The sequence below is a fragment of the Haliotis cracherodii genome, unplaced genomic scaffold, assembly GCF_022045235.1.
Source record: "Haliotis cracherodii isolate W230 unplaced genomic scaffold, xgHalCrac1.p SCAF_22, whole genome shotgun sequence".
Taxonomy (NCBI): domain Eukaryota; kingdom Metazoa; phylum Mollusca; class Gastropoda; order Lepetellida; family Haliotidae; genus Haliotis; species Haliotis cracherodii.
The window spans coordinates 3,516,938-3,543,487 of NW_027266278.1; the positions used below are offsets into that span (position 1 = coordinate 3,516,938).

Consider the following 26,550-nt stretch of genomic DNA (forward strand, 5'->3'; position numbering starts at 1 on the left):
ATCTGTGCTGGCAAAACGCCATGTCGAATCGCTAAAACTCTAGTTTCGATTTGACAAGGAAGTATATCACAAGACACAAGGTCAAGGTACCGTAGTGTACTCCGTACTTCAAGACTTGAGACAGTGTTTTAAGGTATGTTTTATTGATCTAAATCTCAGTAAACAATTGTTTTGCTATAATGAATAGCTGATCTCTTAATCGTGTATTCAAAAAGGGGGATCACCCCCTGGACAACCCCCCCACCCCCCCCATCCCCCACCCCCACCCCCTCTAGATCCGACCATGTATGTCATTTCTCAGGCAACAAGGGACGAGTAAGATTACTCGTGGATTTTGAAAACTAAAACTATGTGTATTTGTTTACTGTATCTCATTTAGTCTCCCAATGTCCTCGTTATAGCACAAGCACATTGGGAATTCCCACTGGTTGCTTTGTTACTATAAATAGGTACGACGTGGCATATCGCGTTCCTTTTCAAGGGAGAAGGCAAAAACCTCATTTCTTTAAGGGATGCACGTTGGGTGGGGGTTGTGTTTTTTTGTTTTTTTGTTAACTTGTCTCCAAGATTTCCGTCCTTCAAAGTAAGCTTTTCAGGGGATTTACATTAAAGATATTAAATAGCAGGCTCCATTCGTCGCAGTGTTTACCTAATATGAACCACATCGCTCTCGGAGCCGTGAAGATCCGGGTTAGAATAGGTCTTCAGCAACCCATGCTTGCCGTAAGAGGTGACTGTGCTTGTCGTAAGAGGCAACTAACGGGATCGGGTGGTTAGACTCGCTGACTTGGTTGATGCATGTCATCGTATCCTAATTGCGTGGATCGATGCTCATGCTGTCAATCACTGGATTGTTTGGTCCGGACTCGAATATTTACAGACCGTCGTCATATAGCTGGAATATTGCTGAGTGCGGCGTTAAAAAACACACAAACAAATCGTACAACATAAAACCAAATGAAATACAAGAAAGGCCGAGCCATGTGAAAAAGCCTTCCTTGCAGGTGATGTGTTGGTGCCGCCCCTACATACCTTGCTAAGAGCTGTAAACATGTATGTGACGGTAAAGATATTTCTGTCAGAAGATGTCAACAGTTTGTATTAATCTACTTTCTAATTATATATAAGGGCACTGGTTGACAAGCCGTCTAAGGCGCGCGATTCGCTGTGCAGAGTTGCGTCCCTTGGGAATGCCAGAAACCTATGATTGTTGGTTCGAATCCCGTTCGCCCCGATTATGTTTCTAGGTTGTTTCTAAGTTGTTAGCACCGTGCTCGTGGGTTTCACCGAAGTGGTAAACGTCTGAGACCTGCATCACTTCGGGATTTCCTCCCACATTAAGCTGACATGCCGCAATATAACTGAAATAGTGTTAAAGGCGTTAAACCAAACTCACTCACTCCCTACTCCTGTTATCAGTCGTGTACAAGCCATGACATTAGTTTTTACTATATCAACATGAATTGGAATTTGTGAGTTTTTACAGATATTGATCGGCCCTCATCAAACCCTCCACTACTGCGTATTCAGGTGATATTTACACCCGAGGTCAACATTCCATGTGTTAACGCAAGTCAGAATGTAGATCTGTCTGGCAAAATGCCAAAATAATGATCAATAAAACCATACTGCGTTTTACCCGGAGAACACCCTGACGGTATTTCCAGGTAAGGGCATAAAAGACTTGCATAGCAGAAACAGGCTTTACAAACTGTAGCCGCGGGTATACATGTATCTCACTCGATCCTTTGTGAGCCTCGCCCGGAGCTGCGTACCAAATGACTTGGATCAATTCCAAGCTACTTGTTTAGGAACCCCAAGGTTTGTGTCCTGAAATTAACACTACTCATCAGTGTTTAGCTGGGGTGGTCATCTTGACCCTATTCTTTTCTCACAAAGTGCATTGAGTGAGTGAGTGAGTTGGGTTTAACGCTGCTTTTAATAGTATTCCAGTCATATCACGGCGTGTCAGCTTAATGTGGGAGGAAAGCCCGAATTGATGCAGGTCTCAGACGTTTACCACTTCGGTGAAACCCACGAGCACGGATATGGTGCTGACAAACCTAGAAACATAATCGGGGCGAACCGGGATTCGAACCCACAATCATAGGTTTCTGGCGTGCCCAAGGGACGCAACTCTGCACAGCGAATCGCGGCGCCTTAGACGACTGGGCCACCCGTGCCCCACAAAGTGCATTGAGAGTGGGAGTACTGTGATGGTTGATGCGTTCGCTAATAACGCCTCGGAAGCAGGTTCGATTTCCCATCGTGTTCCCAGTCGCGGCTTCCTCACACACTGGTCGACTATGGCCAGAAACTGCATGAAGGGTACATTTCCTACAGCATGTATTAACTTCTTACGGAAGAAAATATGACAACTCGTTTTACGCCGTTAACTCGATATACGGTTTACAAACTTCACGATTCCGACACAATGTCGACGGTGGTCTGATGTCGCCAGCTGCTGTTTAAAACGTATGTACCCCAGGGCGTGTCGTAAGATCCGGAGTAGATTAGGTCTTCAGCAACCCATGCTTGCCCTAAAAGACGACTATGCATGTCGTAAGAGGTGGTAAGGCTTCCTGACTTGGTTGATCCATGTCATCGTATCCAAATTGCGTGGATCGATGCTCATGATGTCAATAACTGGATTGTCTTGTCCAGACTCGGTAACTTACAGACCGCCGTCATATAGCTGTAATATTGCTGAGTGCGGCGTAGAAACAACAAACAAACAAACAAACAAAACAAAAGTAAGGAAGATGATGAATATAACATGTCTACCCCAGTCAGTCCGAGCCGACCAGTCCTTGTTTTATCGAGGCAGGGTAACATCAAGTACCATCGTTTTACGGCTTATGGTTCGGATCAAACTGCTGACCTTCCGCTCTCAGAGCAGACACTCTGTCCACAAAACCACGGAGGCGGTCAATAAAAGTCGAATATGGTTGCTGATGGTTGATTTACGGGTTATTCTGATATGGCCACTAATGAGGTGTAATTTTGTTTGTTTGGTGTTTGCTGTTTAAAGCCGCAATATTCCAGCAATATGACGGCGGTCTGTCAATAATCGAGTCACGACCAGACAATCCAGTTATTAACATCATGAGCATCGATCTTTGCAACAACCATGGATCCACCAAGTCAGCGACCATGACCAGCCGATCCCGTTATTCGCCTCTTACGACAAGCATGGGTTGCTGGAGACCTATTCTCCCCCGGATCTTCACTGGTCCCACTAAGGGATTAACACTCATTAACTCGTAATGATAAATCACTTATGAGGTTTATAGTGTATGTTGTTGTACACCACAGTCAACAATTTTCAATCTGTATTACGACTCCTTATGAATAATTAAGCCAAGGTATTGTTAACCGGTGTTTGACGGCGACGATATGACGAGACACGCAATGAGCGAGATAACACATCGTAACGCCCGTCGACATAAGTCAGCATTGAGTACTGGGGACTCATTCTTTCAAGAGGCGGTGGGATAGCCACGTGGTTAAGGCGTTCGCTCATCGCGCCGAAGATCCGGGTTCTATTCTCCACATGGGTAAAATGTGTGAAGCCCATTTCTGTTGTCACCCGCCGCAATATTGCTGCAATAGTGCTAAAAGCACCATAAATCCCAACTCACTCACTCACTCATTCGTTCAAAGAATCATTACACATGTGACGCTGTGGGCGAGGTTCATTCAAATTTCTATTCAGATGTATGTGGATGGTTGTAAAAATGCAGTAAATGTATTGACAAATCTGCTGAATCACATTGACATATATTTTTATATAGCAAAATAATGACACCGGCCAAATTCGAATTTATCTGTATGTATGTTTTGGAAAAGAATTTCTTCTGAATAAAGGTGACTCATATATCGGCGATAAATTTACTTTTTATATTTTAACGGTCAATATAAAATACGCAATCCACTCCTCCTTCCAGCTGGTCTACTGCTCCTGGGCCTGGTTCCACAAAGCGATCTTAGCGCTACGACTACCGTAAGCCTATGTTAAAGTATGGGAGTTACGATCGTCTTAGCGCTAAGATTGCTTTGTGGAACGAGGCCCTGTGCCATGAATAAATATAATTTGGAATTTGGAACGTCTTCGTGTCTTGTGACTGGGAATTATCGACCATCCGTTTGGACTGTATCACGACAAAATAGTGATGAAAAGTTATAAAGTCTAAGTTTGATTCGTGTTAACGTCATGAGTATGCTGTCAAGTAACACATTAAAACCTTCAATGGACAGTGAAATGAAGTGAAACTGTGTTTCCATGTATTTGAATCATTATAGTGATCCATATCGTTCTTCTAAACTGTTTTTCTTTCAGATGCCGTACCCTTGTCCTGGCATCCGGGTCGTCAGAGGACCCGGATGGAGTGGCCAGGACCAAGATGGCGGCGATGGTCACGTGGGTACCGTCCTGGACGTGGACTCGACCAAGGGTCGTGTGACTGTCCTGTGGGACACCGGAAGGGAGTTTCAGTACAACGCGGGCGACAACGACAAGTTTGACTTGCTGGTGTTTGATTCAGGACCTACAGGTGACTCGCTTCAAATCCATCTAAATCTAAATTAATATTTATTAAATGATTCACATTTCACATATCAAATACATCGATACACTTTTCCCCACCGAATGTTGTTGTTTTTTTTATCCAAAGACACCCGCTGGCCCACACCTACAAATATACACAGCATTTGCTGCAAAACCGAACTTAGAATCAATATAATTTGATATGCATATAAATTATAATATTCTACCATGAATAGGGAAATGACTCGATTCTGATTGGTCAGTCAGAGGCTATTAAATCACAATAAACCCCCTCTGATTGGTTTAACGGCCGCATCACCGCTGAATATAATATTCATATAATAGTACTTTTACAGTCATTGTCGGTAGGCATATTTAAATAATGATATCTACAATTACAGGTTACACAATGCAAAGTTGCGGTTACTACAAAATTCAAAGGATGTGTGGCAATACATTTAGTGCAGAATGCATGGCAGAAATCTACTAAGAGTATATATTTTAAATTTTGGGACCAGCAGACAGCTTGGAATTTGGCGCTTTTCTATATACCACTGTGACGTCATATCTTTTGCGTCACAATGAGCGATATGACGCTTTGCAAAGCTTGCTTAGTTTTCTTAAGGGGTGCCTTCCTGATGTTAGCTAAACAAGTTGCCGTGCTTATATGTCATATATTCGAGTGAAGTATTACAGTGTAAACACACTAATTGAGAATATACAACGAATAATAATGTTTACAGGCTATTGTCGACGATTCTGTAATTCAGACTCAACCCATGCCGCCTCACTCAATATATTTGCTAGCACCAAAGAGTTTGCGTTCTATTAAGTCATGGTAGAATGGAGATAAACATACTGTGCTTTCAATGTAGAGGTGACCTGTGGATTTAACCGCGCTAAATTTAACATTTGTTTATCTCGTAAAAAATAATATGCTTTTAGTTTTATATTTGGACTTGTTTGATCTCTCGTGAATATTCTATGAATAAGAAACAATTGTATTTGAAACCGAACTTGTCAATCGAAAAACACACAGGACAATGACCTCACTCCACCAGGTTAACCTAAGTCGTACCAAGACACTGACCTCACTCCAGCAGGTTAACCTAATTCGGACCATGACACTGACCTCACTCCAGCAGGTTAACCTCAGTCGTACCAGGACACTGATTTCACTCCAACAGGTTAACCTAATTCGGACCATGGCATTGACCTCACTCCAGCAGGTTAACCTCAGTCGTACCATGGCAATGACCTCAGTTCAGTTTGTTAACCTCAGTCGTACCATGACAATGACCTCACTCCACCAGGTTAACCTCAGTCGTTCCAGGACACTGATTTCACTCCAGCAGGTTAACCTAATTCGGACCATGACACTGACCTCACTCCAGCAGGTTAACCTCAGTCGTACCATGGCAATGGCCTCAGTTCAGTTTGTTCACCTCGGTCTTACCATGACAATGACCTCACTCAGGTTAACAGCAGGTTAACCTCAGTCGTACCATGACAATGACCTCAGTCCAGTAGGTTAACCTCAGTCGTACCAGGACAATGACCTCACTCTATCAGGTTAACCTCAGTCGTACCAGGACAATGACCTCACTCTAACAGTTAATCTAATTCGGACAATGACACTGACCTCAATTCAGCAGGTTAACCTTAGTCGTACCATGGCAATGACCTCACTCAAGCAGGTTAACCTCAGTCGTACCATGGCAATGACCTCCGTCCAGCAGGTTAACCTCAGTCGTACCATGGCATGACGTCACTCAAGCAGGTTAACCTCAGTCGTACCAGGACAATGACCTCAGTCCAGCAGGTTAACCTCAGTCGTACCATGACACTGATCTCACTCAAGCAGGTTAACCTCAGTCGTACCATGGCAATAAACTCAGTCCAGCAGGTTAACCTCAGTACTAGTCGTACCATGACAATGACCTCAGTCCAGCAGGTTAACCCCAGTCGTACCATGGAAATGGCGTCACTCCAGTAGGTTAACCTCAGTCGTACCATGACACTGATCTCACTCAAGCAGGTTAACCTCAGTCGTACCTTGGCAATGACCTCAGTCCAGCAGGTTAACCTCAGTCGTACCATGGCAATGGCGTCACTCAAGCAGGTTAACCTCAGTCGAACCATGGCAATGACCTCACCCAAGCAGGTTAACCTCAGTCGTACCATGGCAATGGCGTCACTCAAGCAGGTTAACCTCAGTCGAACCATGGCAATGACCTCACCCAAGCAGGTTAACCTCAGTCGTACGAGGACAATGACCTCAGTCCAGCAGGTTAACCTCAGTCGTACCATGGCAATGACCTCACTCCACCAGGTTAACCTCAGTCGTACCATGGCAATGACCTCAGTCCAGCAGGTTAACCTCAGTCGTATGAGGACAATGACCTCAGTCCAGAAGGTTAACATCAGTCGTACCAGGACAATGACCTCACTCAAGCAGGTTAACCTCAGTCGTACCAGGACAATGACCTCGGTCCAGCAGGTTAACCTCAGTCGTACCTTGGCAATGTCGTCACTCCAGCAGGTTAACCTCAGTCGTACCATGGCAATGACCTCAGTCCATCAGGTTAACCTCAGTCGTACCATGGCAATGACCTCACTCAAGAAGGTTAACCTCAGTCTTGCCATGGCAATGACCTCAGTCCAGCAGGTTAACATCAGTCGTACCAGGACAATGACCTCAGTCCAGCAGGTTAACCTCAGTCGTACGAGGACAATGACCTCAGTCCAGCAGGTTAACCTCAGTCGTACCAGGACAATGACCTCACTCAAGCAGGTTAACCTCAGTCGTACCAGGACAATGACCTCAGTCCAGCAGGTTAACCTCAGTCGTACCATGGCAATGGCGTCACTCCAGCAGGTTAACCTCAGTCGTACCATGGCAATGACCTCACTCAAGCAGGTTAACCTCAGTAGTACCATGGCAATGACCTCAGTCCAGCAGGTTAACCTCAGTCGTACCATGGCAATGACCTCACTCAAGCAGGTTAACCTCAGTCGTGCCATGGCAATGACGTCACTCCATCAGGTTAACAAGCGTCACACAAGGTGAGGTGAGGTGACGTGAAATGGTCCAGATTATTGCTCTTATTTAGCGACGTGCATGCGCGTTTGTGTGTGTGTGTGTGTGTGTGTGCTCGTGCGTATGTGTGTGGCCGCTTGTATTAGTAGCCCACTGAGATACCATGCCGCAGTTAAACATGAATACCCCATTGAGACACAGTATACTGACCATGAGACGACCAGTCCTTGTTTTAGCCCCTTAATGCCGAGCGCCAGGCAGGGTAGTAGTACCCTCTTTCAACGCCTTTTGGTATGACGCGACCGAGGTTCAAAACACCGACCTTCCACTCTCCGGGCGGACGCTTTACCACTAGATCACAGAGGGGGACTTGTCACACAAACATAACTCTTAATTTGTGTCTGCCGGTGTTCCCGATTTTCATCATAGGCTCAGAAGTGTTTATCAATTATGCTACATCAACAACAAAAATATTTGTCCGACTGCACCCCCCCCCCCCCCCCCTTGTTCTCATACAGAGTGAGTGAGTGCGTTGCGTTTGCTTCAGAATTATGCAAACCATACTAGGCCAGGTTAGTTACGGAATCATTGTAACACATAATCAATGTGATTAAATTCATGCTTGTGTGTCAACCCCGACACCGAGGCAAGAAATCGATCAATGAACAGTTCCAAGTTGTCTTTATCATGTCTCTCAACATGCGTTGAACTCTTTTACTTGATACATATACTTATATATTTGTTTATTTATGTTTCAGCTGTTCAACAAAAGGGTGTCGCGTGTGACGGGTGCCGGGAGGAGAATATTGCAGGTGTTCGTTGGAAGTGTTCCAAATGTACAGATTTTGACCTTTGCACTTTTTGCTACATGGAAGAGCGGCATGACGTCACACACGCCTTTCTGCGCAGTCTCACTCGCACTTCCCCTGTGTAGGTTATTTTTCCATGACCTGCCTGATTTGTACATATATAAAAACCACGAAATGTTAATTACTGGAATAGGCATTGTTCAAGATCGATGTTTTATAAATTTAATATGAAAATAAATATCACGGATGTTCAAGCAGGTTCTGACAATCCATAAATACACATAACCTAACATTGTTTTGACAAATATATGAATTATCTTTAATATTAACTCTTTTATCAAATCTAGTTAATCTTTTTTATGTTCACAATCACGGGATAAGGTTGAATAATCTTTTTCTCGGGCACACTTTTTCTCAAAGGTGAGGATGGAGGTACTGATAACAAAGAAGACGACGGTGTAGCGATATCCATAACACCCCCAAACCCAACAAAGAATACCCATAAAACCGAATGACGTTCTGAATTTTAACTGCCCGAGAAATGTTTCCCTTTTTTTATCCTAAGGTATAAGAAGCATGTCTGCGTAACGTTGGACACAATGGTTTGACAGTGTAACGAGAACCTTTACATTTGGCAGAGTGCGAGTTCCGCCAAGATCAGGCGCGGCGCGAACCCAGTCTAGGGGCATGTTCAAGGGCGCTACTGTCATCCGGGGACTTCACTGGCGGTACGGCGACCAGGACGGTGAGTTGCCATGTCTCTGTGGTTGTTGCGTTCTGTTTCAAGTTAATGCCTCGCCCTAAACACGCCACCATTTGACATTAAAACATAAAGTGTCAGTGACTTGATATTTAACTGCCATAGCAGGAGGACTATGTAACGAATCATACCACCGCGCCTCGTACGACCACTACAACTCCTAGTACGTCTACGACATAATATTGTAGCACAAACACAACTACAAAAACTCCTCCTCCCCTACTACTACTACTACTACTACTACTACTACTACTACTACTACTACTACTACCCCCTCTACTACTACTGCCACCACTACTACTACTGCCACTACTACTACTACTACTACTACTACTACTACTACTACTACTACTACCACTACTACTACTACTGCCACCACTACTACTACTGCCACTACTACTACTACTACTACAACTACTACTACTACTACTACTGCCACTACTACTACTACTGCCGCTACTACCACCACTACTACTACTGCCACCACTACTACTACTGCCGCTACTACTACTACTACGACCACTTCAACTCCTAGTACGACTACTACATAATATTGTACCACAACCACAACTACAAAAACTCCTCCTCCTCCCCCCTACTACTACTACTACTACTACTACTACTACTACCACTACTACTGCCACTTCTACTACTACTACTACTACTACTACTACTACCACTACTACTGCCACTACTACTACTACTACCACTTCTACAAAAACTACTACAAAAACTCCTCCTCCCCCTACTACTACTACTACCACCACCATCACCACCACTACTACTACTACTACTTCTGCTACTACTACTACTACTACTACTACTACTACTACCACTGTCACAACTACTTCTACTACTACTTGTAAAACTACAACTACTGCCATAACTACTACTATTACTACTGCAACGTCTACTACTACTACTTGTACTACTACTACTACTACGTCTACTACTACTACTACCCCTACCACTACTACTGCCACTTCTACTACTACTACTACTAATACTACCCCTACTCCTTCTACTACCCTACTATCTCTACTACCACTACTACTTCTACTACCACTACTACTGCTGCTACAGCTGTTTCTTTTACTAAAACTATCCCTACCAGTTTAGATGACATTTGAGATATTAATCGATAAAGTGATATTAACCGTTTCACCACATCCTTCTACCACTACCACTACCACTACCACCACCACCACCAACACCACCACTTCCATCATTTCCACTACTACCACTACTACTACCACATCATTTGCTACAGGCGGGGACGGCACGGTGGGCGAGATCGTCAAGCTGGGCACGTACACAGGTGGGTGTGTCCGTGGGGCGGTCAATGTCCGCTGGAACAAGTCTCACGACAGTCTCTGCGGGTACAGAGTAGGAGCGGGGGGACAGGTTGCTCTCGCCGTGGTGGACGAGGCAAATGGATGGAAATACTACAAAGAACATTTGCCGATCCTAGGTAAGTAATTAGATCCTTGTTTCTTTGCTGTTTAACGTCGCACTCAGCAATATTCCAGCTACATGGCGGCGGCCTGTAAATAATCGAATCTGGACCAGACAATCCAGTGATTGACATCGTGAGCATCGATCTTTGCAAACCACAACTCGTGTTAATTGTGTTATTTTTGTTAGTATTAATATTCGTCGATTCCCGATATGGGTACAATGTGTGAAGCCCATTTCTGGTCTCCCGCCTTGATATTGCTGGAATATTGCTAAAAGCGGGGTAAAACCATACTCACTCACTCACTCACTCACTTGATCCATGACGATAAAACAAGTTTGGATGATGCTGATTCCAGACGTACTGCATCCTGAGACTGTGCGCTTCCAGAAAGGAGACAAGGTTCGAGTTGACGTTGATCTGGAGACATTCAAGAGCGTCCACCGGGATCACATCGGCTACAGAGATGACATGAAGAGGGTACTTATCACATACAGTAAACTACGGTTATAACGAACTCAAAGGGACCACAGATTTTAGTTCGATATAAACGTAGTTCGTTATAAGCATATATACATATAAAAACAGCAAATGGTCGGGACCAAAAGAAAGTTCGCCAGTTCGTTATAAGCGTGTTCGTTATAAACGTAGTTTACTGCACATGTACATAAATAACAATCTAATGTTATACTCACTGAAACATTGCTTTATGCATTAAATTGGAATCGAGTGTGTTTGTGTGTGTGTGTGGGGTGGGGGGGTGGGGGGGGGGGGGGGGGGGGGGTGGCAGTCGTCTAAGGCGCCGCCATTCGCTGTGCAGGGTTGCGTCCCTTGGATACGCCAGAAACCTATGATTGTGGGTTCGAATCCCGGTTCGCCCCCATAATGTTTCAAGGTTTGTCAGCACCATACCCGTGCTCCAAAGTTTCACCGAAGTGGTAAAAGTCTCAGACCTGCATCACTTCGGGCTTTCCTCCCACATTAAGCTGACACGCCGCGATATGACTGGAATACTGTTAAAAGCGGATTTAAACCCAACTCACTCACTCACTGGAATCGAATGAGTGAACCGACACCAACCTTGTCGATGATTTGGTGAATTTGCTTTTCCATCATGATTAGGAGAATTAATATGAGAATAAGGGTAACCTTTTCATCTCTTATGGTAAAATCGACGGAAGATTGTTGTTGTTTTTTGTAGGTGCTTATTGTTTTGTTGAGGGATGGAAGTATTTCGGTGCTGAATTTTGAACACAATAACTCTACTTATCTCCCCTGACCACAGTGTCTGGATGACGTCGGTACAGTTGTTCGCCCCACCGAGGAAGACAAGGCGTACGTGCGCGTTCAGTACGAGGATGCTGAGATCTGGGCAGTGATGTCCAACTCTCTCACTAAGGTAATTCATAGTTACAAGATCAGTGCATCTCTACCTTTTTAGGCAGCCAGTCATATTCCAGCAATAGTAATACCATACTGATTACCCAGTCGGCCCGACATGTCCATAAATGGCTACTTTTTGAAAAACTAAATTATGATACAGAATGAATGTTGATCCTAACATTTTCAGCTGCATTCGTTTGAGGTTGGGGACATTGTGAAGATCACGTCCAACTACAACGCGGCCGTGGACCTTCAGGCCGGACACGGTGGCTGGACGGAACACATGGTGGACGTATGTACATGCGAGTGAGTGAGTGAGTATGGTTTTACGCCGATTTTAGCAATATTCCAGCAATATCACGGCGGGGGGACACCAGAAATGGGCTTCATTCTTTGTACCCATGTGGGGAATCGAACCCGGGTTTCGGCGCGACGAGCGAACGCTTAAACCTTTAGGCTACCCTACCGCCCCTGTCTATACATGCTCTCGAATGAGGGAAACAAACGTCATGAAAAAGCCAGATGTCGTTTTATTTGGAAATTTCGTTACTGACCTCGATAAAAAAAACCCAAGGAAGCATTATGCTCGGTTTACATAAGCCTTTCAGAATATGTTATCAGAGCGGTGCTTCACTCCAAAAGGGGGATTGAAATATATAATATTCTGAGTCAGTCAAGGATCAAATGCAATTAAAATGTTTATATACACTTATGTCCACGACACTTTTAATTTGTTTTTCATCTTCTGTTTTTTTTGTATTTTGTTTGGGTGATATTTTTAACACTTTCGCTTCAGACATCCATGTTCTTTCACGAATTCTTTCCATTTTTCAAAAAGATGCTCTAAACTATGATTCAACTACTGGAGATTTAAATATTATAATTCATAATCAATAACTGTAATAATAACTCACCTTTTATCTTCAGAGCCTTGGTAAAGAAGCGGAAGTGATTGCCATCGATCGGGATTGTGACCTGAAGGTCAAGGTCGACGGCCGGACTTGGGTCTTCAGTCCAGTCAGTTGTACCTTCATGGACAAAAAGGCTGCAGTGGTCAGTCCGCCCAGCTCGGACAGGAAGGTGACCACCACGACATCCTCTAAGCGGACAATGTCCACAGGCGGTGGAGGTAATGTAACATGAAATATAGGTCCGCAACAGACTAATCTGGACTGTTTGAGTGCATGTCGTTTTACGCTTATCACGGCGGGGGACACAGGAAATGGGCTTCACACATTGTATCCATCGTCGTATTAAACCCGGGTTTTCGGTGTGACAAGCGAACGCTTTATCCAGTAGGCTACCCGACCAACCCTAATCTGGGCTAGACAAACCAGTGGTCGATATCATGACCATCGATTCACGCCGACGATAACACATAATCACTGCGGTGACTCATCCGAACTACCTGAAGTCGATCCTGCCTCAAGCTAGGGGCTCTAGGGGCATCTTCTGACCTTGTCTTCCTATTGGTGCGACAAGGGAGTATACCCTTTGGCTCCATGGTCAGTAGACGCGTTTTCACCTGCAGTGTAGTCGGATCTTGAGAGGTGTTGGGGACCTATTCTGTCCCAAAGGGCATTTGTTGATGATAGAGACCGCATCCGTGGTCTAGTGGTAGAGCGTCCGCCCAAAGAGATTCAGGTCCGGGTTTCGATCCCCGGCCGCGTCATACCAAAAGACGTTAAAAGATGGTACTTGTTTTTACCCTGCCTGGCGCTCGGCATTAAGGGTCTAAAACGAGGACTGGTCGGCTCGGAGTCAGTATGCTGTGTCTGAGGGGGGTATTCATGTTAAACTGCGGATTGCAGTGGTCTAGCATCATAAAATCGGCATCAGTCCGGACTAGTACAAGCAGCCACACAGTCGCTATATAAGTGCAATAATCTTGGACGCGACGTTAAACACCATTTCACCTCACCTGTTAATGATAGACAATTATATACGTTGGTGTTTTGCGGCAGATATACGGGACCTCCTGGCCAGACTCCGAGTCTCCCTATCGCAGGGGTCCACCAAACAGCTGATCGCCGCTGCCCAACGCGGTGATGTGGACAAAGTCAAGGCAGTTCTTCGATCTCTTGACAAAACTAAGGTATTGTGATCAGTTGTTTCCCGTTTCCTCCGTTTGTAGACTCAATGACAAGATCAGGAAAAACAGTGCAAATAGGCGAAATGTCAGGCTTGCATCCCAAATACCAAGTTGTCCGACTCCCCATTGTTCTCCCTGCCTTAGGTTTTGTACCTCCAAATCTGTTGACTGACATTGGGAGAGTACCCAGGTTTGCTGCCAGGAATACCGCCCTTCTGACATTCTGGGTAATGCAAAAGGCTGCAGTGTTTGGGAAATGTGTTCTCCAAAATGTTTTGAGTGGGTTCGACTAGGGAGATGTCCCATTCACTGTCTGGACTGCGTGTAGATAGGACAAGGGCCCTGAGCTGATGATGAGTCTAACCAGCCTGACTGTGCCAGGATCACCCAAACCCTCTTTGCTGCATTACTTTAATCTGATGATAATAAAAAATCAATAAAAAATCAATAAATATATAAATAAAATAACATAAAAATAAAAACAAAAATAATAATAAATAAATAATAATATTAATGATTTTGGGGGAACAATTAATATGATATGATATATGCCTCATATAGCGTACACAGAAAGCCATTTGTCATCTTTAGCCTAGGATAATACGCATTGGGGTATAGTACTAATGGAAAAGCTCGGCACGTCAGCATACCTTGTGTAAAGACCTCTGAACTGGCAAGAGGTTATGAGTTTGTTAATATTTTAAATTGAAAACGATTTAAAACCGTTAGAAATCCCACATTGAATCTCCTGCAAAGTGATAAAGGCATTAGACCAGTATGACTTCAGGCTTTCTTCCAACATCAAAGATGACGCAACTCACTTACTCACTCACTCACCACTATTTCAGATTGATGACGACACAGAGGGAGTGACTGCTTTGCACACGGCTTGCTTCTTGGGTCATCTGGATATTGTGACGTCACTTTTGAGTGCCGGAAGTGACACAAATCGTGTCAGCAAGGATGGGAACACTCCTCTTCACTATGCTGTCTCAGGGTAAGGGTAGTGGGTAAAGCGTTCGCTCGTCACGGCAAAGACCCGGGTTCGATTCCCGACATGGGTACAATGTATGAAGCCCATTTCTGGTGTCCCCCGACGAGATATTGCTTGAATCTCATTAAAGGCGGCGTAAAACCATACTCACTCACTTTTAGGGTAAAATTGTCAGAACGCCTATTGTTACACATCTCATCTTTTATTTAGGGTGTCTCTGGGGACATTTTGACTACTATAATTATATTGCAAAGCACGTTGCGATGTCAGTGCAACAATCTGGAGCCAGACGCTAAATCCCATTTTACCTCTTATCCCGTTGAATATTATTTTAATAAAACGGAGACAAATCACTGAAACAAGCAGCGGGTGTGTTCTACTTGTTTATGTCCTTAATCATGTAAACAATGATAAACACAAACAAATGAGGTCATGATGTCAAGAGTTCGGGGATTTCCGAATTTATTGACAAAATAACTTGGGCAGGATATCTGAAGGGCGTGATGCGTAAAAGGGAGGTAACTCTACCTGGAATAAAGAAACGGCTCCGTATCTCACAATATTCCAGCTATATGACGGCGGTCTATAAATAATCGAGTCTGGACCAGACAATCAAGTGATTGATATCATGAGCATCGATCCGCGCAATTTGGATCGATGACAATCATGCTTCAACCAAGTCAGCGAACCTGACCACCCGATCCCGTTAGTCGCCTCTTACGACAAGCATAGTCGCCTTTTACGGTTGCTGAAGACCTATTCTATCCCGGCCCGGACCTTCACGGGTCTCACATCATGAGAACAGATTAAGAGTTCAGTTCTGTACACGATATGTTTTTTCAAAAAGATGCTTTGGTTAGGTTTTCAACACCGTTTTTAATTGCATTGACACAGTGACCATGCAGATGTGGTGGAAGCGCTGCTCAAAGCTAAAGCCGTGATGGACATAAAAAACGCCAAGGCCGTGACACCGCTCCACCTGGCGGTTGTAAAAAAAGACCCTAGCGCCACCTGTGCCACCGTCCTCGTCAAACACGGGAGTGATCCCAATACCCAGGTACTTTGTTGCATTGTGTGTTCTTTGTGCTATGGAGTGAGGTGATATGAGGTTTAACGTCGCGTCCAAGATTATTGCACTTATATAGCGACGTGCATGCACATGCCGATTTATAGAGCTAGCTCACTGAGATACCATGCCACAGTTTAACATGAATACCCAACTCAGACACAGTATACTGACTCCGAGCTGACCAGTCCTTAGTTTAGCCCCTTAATGCCGAGCGCCAGACAGGGTAACACCAAGTACCATCTTTAACGCGGCCGGGGATCGAACCGCGGACCTTTCGTTCTCCGGGCGGACGCTCTTCCGGTAGACCATGGTCTTCTGCAATGGACGTAGCATCCTTCATATTTTTGAAATTCATAATAGTATATTGATTCCAGAACAAAACACAGAAGAAGTTAAATGTATGCTACCTAATTGTGTATGCGTGAAAGACACGAGTCCAGGAATGTTGAATGACAACAATAAAAATAATAATAGGATCCATCACCTAATTAATAGTTCTATGAAAGTTTACTGAAAAATGTACCCACAGGACATAGAGGGAGACACCCCCCTCCATGACGCCGTCACAAGCCAGGACAAGGACCTCGTGAAGGTCATCCTTCAGTGCAGGAACATCAACCTCCAGCTGTGCAACACCCAGGGCCTCAACCCTTTCCACCTGGCCTGTCGGAGTCTGTCTGGGGATGTAGAGTAAGTCAGGATGACTAAAGGCCTCAACCCTTCCCCAAGGCCGGTCGGAGTCTGTCTGGGGATGTAGAGTAAGTCCGGATGACTCAAGGCCCGAACCCTTTCCACCTGGCCTGTCGGAGTCTGTCTGGGGATGTAGAGTAAGTCAGGATGACCCAAGGCCCGAACCCTTTCCACCTGGCATGTCGGAGTCTGTCTGGGGATGTAGAGTAAGTCAGGATGACTCAAGGCCCTCAACCCTTCCCTAAGGCCTGTCGGAGTCTGTCTAGGGATGTAGGCCTTGATGACTGAGGCCTGTCTGATACTGGCGATTCCATATTTTGCGTTGTACCATAAGTTTCTGTGTTTTGTCAGGTGAACAAATGACCTACTTTTGCATGTGTTTATGACAAAAGTCACCGGTGGGGCAGGATACGCTCACTATTTTGTGAGCACCTGGCTTAATCACTATTTCATAGTGATTCATAAACATATTCTTATGATATAGTCGGACTCTGGTTTTAGCAGAGATTTCTGATGATTATGGAAAGGCTTTTGTTAGTTATTGCTATGTAATATACACAGAAACAAATACTATTACTCTTTGAAATGAAATGAAAAAGTGATTATTGTCTTACAGAGTCCCCCGCCAGCTGATACAGAAAGACGGTGGCGTTGTGAACTCCATCATACGCCAGGGTCAACTCTCTCCACTCCATATTGCTGTCGTTAATGAGTTTGTCGGACTCGCCGGTCTTCTCATAAGTGTAAAATATATTTTCATTAGGGAGTGAGTTAGGTTTTACGCCGCTTTGAAAAATAATTCAGTGTTTTTTCGCGGCGTGTCAGTTTAATGTGGGACGAAAGCCACGGTGACAAAGGAATTAGACCTACAGCGAGCTGTGTGGTGTTGACATAGAATCGGAGTCAGGGCGAATTTGGTATTCAAATCACAACCAACGGATTCTCGACCTAATAAAGATGCAGCTATTTTTTTACCAATGCACGGAATGTGCTAATTCTATGTTTTGATGGATTATGGATACATACGTTCTCTTCAACGACACATGTTAGAATTTTAGTAAATACTTTATGACAAAAATGACCGGAAACTAAAAGGAATAAAATATCCCATAATCAAATACAAATTGTTTACGTTCATCGATTTTAATTTAAAAAAATATAAAGCAAAGGTATCTCAAAAGAATAGAAAAAACGTACACTAGAGGGGTACTATTTAGGAGATACCATTTCCTACTTATCTGCTAATATGTTACAACTTTGTTTATCAGTGTTTTGTGTTAGCTAATATAAAAAATATCGGCTAAAACGACGTGTAGCTGTAATTTACAAACATACTAAAATTATAAGTAATTGAAATTGTTTCGTAGCATTCTATGTCAAAGTAAAGAATTTTGTAAATTATTTCTGAAACTTACGCATTCTGAAATGAATCGATAGTTATAATGCCAGGTTTATACGGTTTTCTTTATGTTCCCAAACCACATAAATCAATTCTATAATTCCAGGCTGATGCCAAGGTGAATGCCTGCGACGAGAATGGCAAAACCCCCCTGCATTTGGCCGTACACCGAGGCAACATGCAGCTAGTGGCACTTCTCACTGAATCGAGTGCGGGCTTGTATACAAATATAATCATTTGTAGGCGGTCAAAGAGCAGATATCCTGTGGACACTTTCAAACCGAGACGGCTGCAGTTATTAAACTCATCAACACATCTGTATGATCGTATGACACCTGATACCTTACATACCGTGAAGATTCGGGGTAGAATAAGGTCTTCAGCAACCCATGCTTGTCCCCGTGAAGATCCGGGTTAGAATATGGTCTTCAGCAACCCATGCTTGTCGTAAAAGGCGACTAACGGGATCGGGTGGTCAGGCTCGCTGATTTGGTTGATGCATGTCATCGACCCCATTTGCGTGGATCGATGCTCATGATATCAATCACTGGATTGTCTGGTCTAGACTCGATTATTTACAGGCCGCTATCATATAGTGGGAATATTGCTCAGTGCGGCGTTAATCAACGAACAAACAAAACACGCAGCTTTGGTTCAGGTAGAAGCGCTCGTACAATCACCAGCGTAGGGCTCCAGCGATCGCAGACCAGGAGAATTCGTAAAAGGTCTGGCTGCGCTAGTGTGATATTATACCCACACTCCAGATTTCAATAACTCATTTCAGACAGTCATGGAATGACTTGCACAATTATATATCCACAAGGCGTACGTTAGCCAAGTGCTTAAAGCGTCGCTCGTCTCGACTGAGAGGTGAGGTTAAATGGGGTTTAACGTCGTTTCCAAGATTATTGCACTTATTTGATGACGTGCATGCACGTGTGTGTGAGTGTGTGTATGTCGCTGGTAGTACTAGTCCGGGCTTATGCCAATTTATAGAGCTAGCTCACTGAGATACCATGCCACAGTTTAACATGAATACCCCACTCAGACACAGTATACTGACTCCGAGCCGACCAGTCCTTGTTTTAGCCCCTTAATGCTGAGCGCCAGACAGGGTAACAACAAGTACCATCTTTTAACATCTTTTGGTATGACACGGCCGGGAATCGAACCCCGGACCTTTCGCTCTCCGGGCGGACGCTCTACCACTAGACCACGGAGGCGGTCAGTCTCGCCTGAAAAGAAGTTTCGAATCCTGGCAATGGTACGGTCGAGATATTCAAAAATGTGTCCTTAACGTACTAACTAAACTACGGTGTGGCCTTTCTCTGTAGACGCCGACGTAAACATCCGCGACAGTGACGGCAACACTCCACTACACGCTGCCCACATGGACGACGACATCGCAGGGGTGGTGAGTACAAACTTAACATTCACAACCTCTCGTGAACATCCGGGTTCAGAATCATATGCTTGTCTTAAGAGGCGACTAACGGGATCGGGTAGTCAGGCTCGCTGACTTGATTGATGCATGTCATCGTATCCCAATCACTTAGCTGTCTGATCCACACTCGTTTATTTTCTGACCACTAGAATACAACAAACAAACAAACAAACAATCATGATACATTAATGGCGAATATGCTTGTCGTAAGAGGCGACTAACGGGATCGGGGGGTCAGGCTCGCTGACTTGGTTGATGCATGTCATCGATCCCATTTGCGTGAATCGATGCTCATGATGTCAATCACTGGATTGTTTGGTCCAGTCTCGGTTATTTACAGACCGCCGTCATACAGCTGAACTATTGCTGAGTGCGGCGTAAAACAACAAACCAACCAACCAACCAACATTAATAAGTAAGGCCCGAGGCGCGTGATATGAATTCAAGACAATATGTAATAATTCTCGATATACTTCTTTCCGTTTGACTCTTGACTTTATGCTTGAATTGAGGATTGAATCTTTGGATTTGAGTCTGTGATGCCACAATTCAGTCGGGGTGTCGACCAATTCACTAACAGTTTCGGTCGCGAACCCACATACGGGGAAAGCGTGGGTATAACTGTAACTAATTGCCATTGTTAACGACTTAAGGCTCCGGGGGTGCTGTCAGTCCCACGCAGCACCATCGGCTGTGAGATACGTATTTTAGCCACGCTGTATCCCGATGCTGCGTCTGTGTTTTGCATCTCTCATGAATATGTATAGTGTATAGTGGCTGGGAAACTGCAGGGATCAACAAGCCGATCGCGTGGGACAACAGCGAGATCGTTTCAACGCCGCTTTGAACTCTATGTCATGGCAGTCGGTTCACGTTCGTACAAGTGTAAAATGCGAAGTCGTCTGGATTGACAAGATTTCAACCTACATCAGAAATATCTGAAAAAGGACGATTCCTTTCTGCAATTTGACGAACATGCAACTTCTGCATACTCAGTTGACAACATATAAATCCCAACACTGACAACGTGGTATCAGAAACACGGTTAGTTAACTCGCATGTTCACAGACTACTACTACTACTACTACTACTACTACTACTACAATTTGTACTACTACTACTACTACTCCTGCTACTATTTCTATTACTGGTACTACTTCTACTACTACCACTGCTACTACTACAACTATAACATCTACTTCTACTGCTACCACAACTACTACCATTACAATTTCTACTACTACTATTTCTATTACTAGTACTACTTTTACTACTACTACTACATCTACTTCTTCTGCTACCACTGCTACTCCTACTACTACATCTACTTCTACTGCTACCACTGCTACTCCTACTACTACATCTACTTCTACTGCTACCACTGCTACTACTACTACATCTACTTCTACTGCTACCACTGCTACTCCTACTACTACATCTACTTCTACTGCTACCACTGCTACTCCTACTACTACATCTACTTCTACTGCTACCACTGCTACTCCTACTACTACATCTACTTCTACTGCTACCACTGCTACTCCTACTACTACATCTACTTCTACTGCTACCACTGCTACTCCTACTACTACATCTACTTCTACTGCTACCACTGCTACTCCTACTACTACATCTACTTCTACTGCTACCACTGCTACTCCTACTACTACATCTACTTCTACTGCTACCACTGCTACTCCTACTACTACATCTACTTCTACTGCTACCACTGCTACTCCTACTACTACATCTACTTCTACTGCTACCACTGCTACTCCTACTACTACATCTACTTCTACTGCTACCACTGCTACTCCTACTACTACATCTACTTCTACTGCTACCACTGCTACTACTACTGCATCTACAACTGCTACTTCTACTACTACCACTACTACTTCTACTACTACCACTACTACTACTACTGCTACTACTACTACTACTACTACCGCTACCACAACAACTACTACTTCATCTACAACTGCTACTTCTACTGCTACCACTACTACTACTTCCACTGCTACCACTACTACTACTACTACTACGGCTCCATGTACCACTACATCTACTTCTACCGTTACTGCTACTACTTCTACTACTACTACTACTACTACTGCTACAACAACTACTACTACTGCATCTACAACTGCTACTTCTACTGCTACCACAAATACTACTTCTACTACTACTTCTACTGCTACCACTACTACTACTACTGCTACATGTACCACTACATCTACTTCTACTAAATCTACCGCCGTTACTGCTACTACCTCTACTACCACTACGACTACTGCTACTACTTCTCTTACTGCTACTTCTATCACTACCACTATTCCTTCTACTACTACCACTACTACTACTGATAATAATACAGCTACTACTACTACTACTACAACTACTACTGATAATAATACAGCTACTACTACTACTACTACAACTACTACTAGTATTACTACTACCGCTACACCTGCTACTACTACTACAACTGCTACTTCTACAACTTTGAATTTATGGTTATCATATTTCGCATTAAAATGCAAAGAGGATATATATGTCTCTTATTGTCAAATAACATGATTGACCCATCCACGAGTGAAAATGTCAGCTTTGCAGGTCACGAGACGAGGTCATTAGGTTGTTTGACAAGAAAAGACAAACAGTTAGACAATATATTTATTATTTATTTTCTTGCATGTAAAAAGTAAATAATTGTATTTACTGTAGGCTATCTACTCAATGTTGTCACCTGTTTTCGATATCCGAATAGGAATATACACATCTAACCACACCCAACGTACAAGATGATGTCCGGCGCACTTCGCGTTATTCATACTCACGTTCCAACGATGTTATTCCAAACGTGCTACGGACATTTGTCTTAAAAGGCGAAACAATGATTCATTGATACACTTTTTGCAGAAGTAGCAAATGTCACCGTTGTTGCAAACGTCATGCTCCCAGCAGGTTTTTGATGCTGCTTGTGACATATGGATAAGAGCGCAACGGCGCCATCTAATTTCTGCTGACCTGACGCTTCTAATTGCACAAAGCAAGCATCCACGCCAAGAAGCGCGTCTACCACTGGTGTAAAGTATTATTCATTCTCTCAGTGCGTCAAGAATGATGCGATTCTAACCAAAAGAATTCTCAGAGGAGTTGTAGTTGGTTGGCTGAGTGGGCCGTGTGTTCGCTACAAATCACAGTCTTTCTTTATTGCCTCAAATTCAAACATTCATTGTTGAACCTTTTCTTTTGATTTTCTTACAAAATAGGGTGGTTCCGTAGCCTAGTGGTTAAAGCGTTCGCTCATCACGCCAAAGACCCGGGTTCGATTCCCGACGTGGGTACAATGTGTGAGGCCCATTTCTGGAGCCCCCCTGTCGTGATATTCGTGGAATATTGCTAATAAAAGCGGCGTTAAACCATACTCAATCACTACTTACAAAATAATATATTATTTACGTAAGATGTTTATAAAATTATAAAATCCTACTGACAAATGTTTGTATCACAGATTCAAGAAATATGCCTTGAACATTCCTTTAGATAATTCGTACATACTGACACTGAGTTCAAATAGTAATTATGCAAGTGACACAGGCACAAATAAATATGATGAAACAACACTGGCAATGTAGTTTGGTTAATGAAAGCAGGTATTTCTGTCGATATTGTGACAAAATATGTCAACAAATGGTTAATTATAGATTCATATTACGTGTGTTGAAAACGCTTCCGTAATGTAGTGGATAGAGTGTCAGTGGTTCGATGCCCCGGCCGCGTCATGCCAATAGACGTGAAAAGATGACACTTGTTGTTACCCTGCCTGGCGCTAGGCATTAAGAGAATGAAACAAAGACTGGTCGGTAATACAGCCGCGAACCTCTTTCCATGTCCAATAGAAATCTCGAGTCGAGTGTACGATTCCGACTATACCTTCAACATATGTTTATGAATCAGTATCAAAAAGTAATGATACCATGTGTTCGCGAAAGAGCAACGGTCACAAACACATACAAAGGCAAGTCAATTGTTTACCTGAAAAAACACGGGAACATATGGTACAAGTCAAAATAGGGAATTGCATCTTACTCAGTTGGCAAGAACGATTTAAACCGGCGAAGTCCGGCTTAGTACAAGCAACTGCACACATACACGCGCACAAGCACACACACATGCACACGCACGCACACACACACACACACGTGCATGCACGTTGTTATATGAGTGAAATGATTTTGAACTCGACAATAAACTTCATTTCACCCGACCTTAATTATGTTCATTTCAAGTGACCTTTATTGTATTGATGTCAGATTATCACGTTAAAAAAATGACTCCATCTGAGACTTTGACTTTAGACCAACACATTATCAATCACGAGTAATGCTATTTTTAGGTTGCATCACGTGACGAGGACGCGGCGGTTGCTATCAGGTGCCACCTGGCGGAGAACGGAGGGAATGTGACCTTGAAGAACAAGGACGGGAAGACGCCATTAGACCTCGTGAAAAACAAGGAAGTCCGGGTGATGCTTGAAAAGTAATTTGGAAATTAATAATGACAAAATAGACCAGGCACTGTAGTTGACGCCCTTAAGGTATCATATCTATTTGGTTTCGCCATACGATTTAACGTGTTTAACTTCTGAACATGTATTTAAGGGGGCATGGGTGGCCCAGTCGTCTAAGACGCCGCGATTCGCTGTTCTGAGTTGCGTCCCTTTGGTACGCCAGAAACCTATAATTGTGGTTCGAATCCTGGATCGCCCCGATTATGTTTCTAGGTTTGTCAGCACCATACCCGTGGGTTTCAGGGAAGTGGACAACGTCTCAGACCTGCATCACTTCGGGCTTTCCTCCCCAATGAAGCTGACACGCCGTGATATAACTGGAATTCTGTTAAAAGTGGCGTTAAAACCAACCTACACACTCACATGTTAAGGTTAAGGAGACGTGTTTTGGTGGTGTTTACGCTGTGAGACGATAGCTCATTTCATGTTTTTAGACCAGAATGCGTTTAGATACAACACATCAAATCCGTTTAGGATTCATATACATTCATTAATCATATTTAGATCTAAACATGTATTGTCTGTTTATACATTCTAAACACATTTATACAGAGTATGTATTGAAAAACACACAGCAAAGATTACGTTAAGGTTGTCCTCACAGACTTGCAAGACAGCCAAGATCCATGCTGTCAAAGACAAGACAACAGCCCGCTCACTGGACGAGCATGGGTAGCGACGCAGTGAAGTTGGTTCCCGTTACTGCCGCCGACCCCACCACGGCCAATGAGCACCGGACTGTCACCAAACGCTTGCAGGATACTCTGTACAATAAAACCATTGTGTCCGTCCAGCGAGTGCAGAACCTCAGACTGTGGGAACATTACGCTGTGTAAGTTGTAATCGTGTTCATGTGATTTTGTTAAGGTTACCATGACACCCGCTCAATTTGTCCAATAGGAACAGGGAGGCTAAGTCATCATTTCTGTGGTTCTTAGTAGCATCCATTTTTCCCAGCTTTTCTTCAGCAACCCATGCTTGCCGTAACAGGCGACTATGCTTGTCGTAAGAGACGACTAACGGGATCGGATGGTCAGACTCGCTGACGTGGTTGATGCATGTTTTCGATCCCAATTGCGTAGACCGATGCACATGCTATCAGATTATCAATCACTGGATTGTCGATTATTTTCAGACCGCCGTCACAAAGCTGGAATATTGCTGATTGTGGCATTAAGAACCAAACAACGAACAGATTTGCTCTGATTTATTGTTAACTTTGGTCCCAGGTTTCATCAAAGAGGTCAGACTGTCAGTATTAACGTAACTATCACTGTGAAATATTCTTCGTGGCAAGTTAACCCCTGTTGTTCTATTGTTATGAAAACGCCCACTGGCAACGTCTTATCAGTGTAATGTCGCAGAAGCCCTCAAAGATCGGTATAATCCACACTCTCTGGTAGGTGGTTGTCTGAGTAATACTCTTACATTTCAGAGCCAAAGCTCGCATGGAGGAAAGTTACGGCAAAGGGCAGGCGAACGAGCAGAGTCTTTTCCATGGAACTACGCCAGATTCCGCCAAAGACATCCCCATTCAGAACATTGACTTCCGTCTGTCGGGGAACCGTGTGGGGGCGCTGTTCGGACTTGGGGCGTATTTCGCCGTCGATGCCAAGTACTCCGACAACTACACAAAGGAAGACGTTCGCAAGCACCGCTTCATGTTCCTGGCAAAGGTTCTGGTCGGCAGGACCAGGAAGGGAGCTAAAGACATGACACGCCCACCTGTGTTTGACTTGAGTGACAAGACCAAACTTGCTGATTCAACATGTGATGATGAGCTCAGACCTCGGGTCTATGTGATATTCAGTGACAAACAAATTTATCCCGAGTACCTCGTCGAATACGAATAGACTGTCCGACTCAAACCTTGCTGTCAATGGCTACCGCCTCGTTGTCTAATTACAGTTGCAAACACTGGCCTGATAAGTCTTATCAACTATTCTGAAATCCTGTATATAATCTCCGAACGCTGAACCAACGTGTAAAGGATGGAATGTATCATCATCTTCAAGGGCCCTTTGGTCCGGGGATAAATTTTGGGTTTTATCAAAACTGTTCAGATTACTTCGCATTGTGTTCTTTAAGTGTTGATTTTCGCGTCTTCAGAACAGCACAGTTAACATGAATGTCTTTGGCGAACACTCTGATTTCCCTCTGCCACAGGATATAAATTCAGCTGATAGATCAAGGAAACCGAACCAATTTGATTACACAGTCGGGACCCGGCAGTGCGAGTATCCGACTGTTGTTCCCATATTCAAAGCGCGGCGCTAATGTGATTTTTCAAAT

At 43.9% G+C, this 26,550-nt stretch overlaps 1 protein-coding gene across 1 annotated transcript; it reads left to right on the forward strand.

The window, feature by feature from the left end:
- Positions 1-85: 85 nt before the first annotated feature.
- On the forward strand, positions 86-26,296 carry LOC139471234 (E3 ubiquitin-protein ligase MIB2-like). The gene is made up of 19 exons (XM_071253527.1): positions 86-133; positions 4,340-4,553; positions 8,345-8,516; positions 9,034-9,140; positions 10,426-10,626; positions 10,970-11,091; positions 11,897-12,010; positions 12,182-12,286; positions 12,922-13,123; positions 13,959-14,089; positions 14,935-15,083; positions 15,975-16,137; positions 16,679-16,839; positions 17,456-17,582; positions 18,345-18,447; positions 19,573-19,652; positions 24,085-24,227; positions 24,863-25,090; positions 25,694-26,296. The coding sequence occupies exons 2-19, from the start codon at positions 4,340-4,342 to the stop codon at positions 26,109-26,111; spliced, it is 2,940 nt and encodes a 979-aa protein (XP_071109628.1). The 5' UTR covers positions 86-133; the 3' UTR covers positions 26,112-26,296.
- The last annotated feature ends 254 nt before the right edge of the window (positions 26,297-26,550 follow it).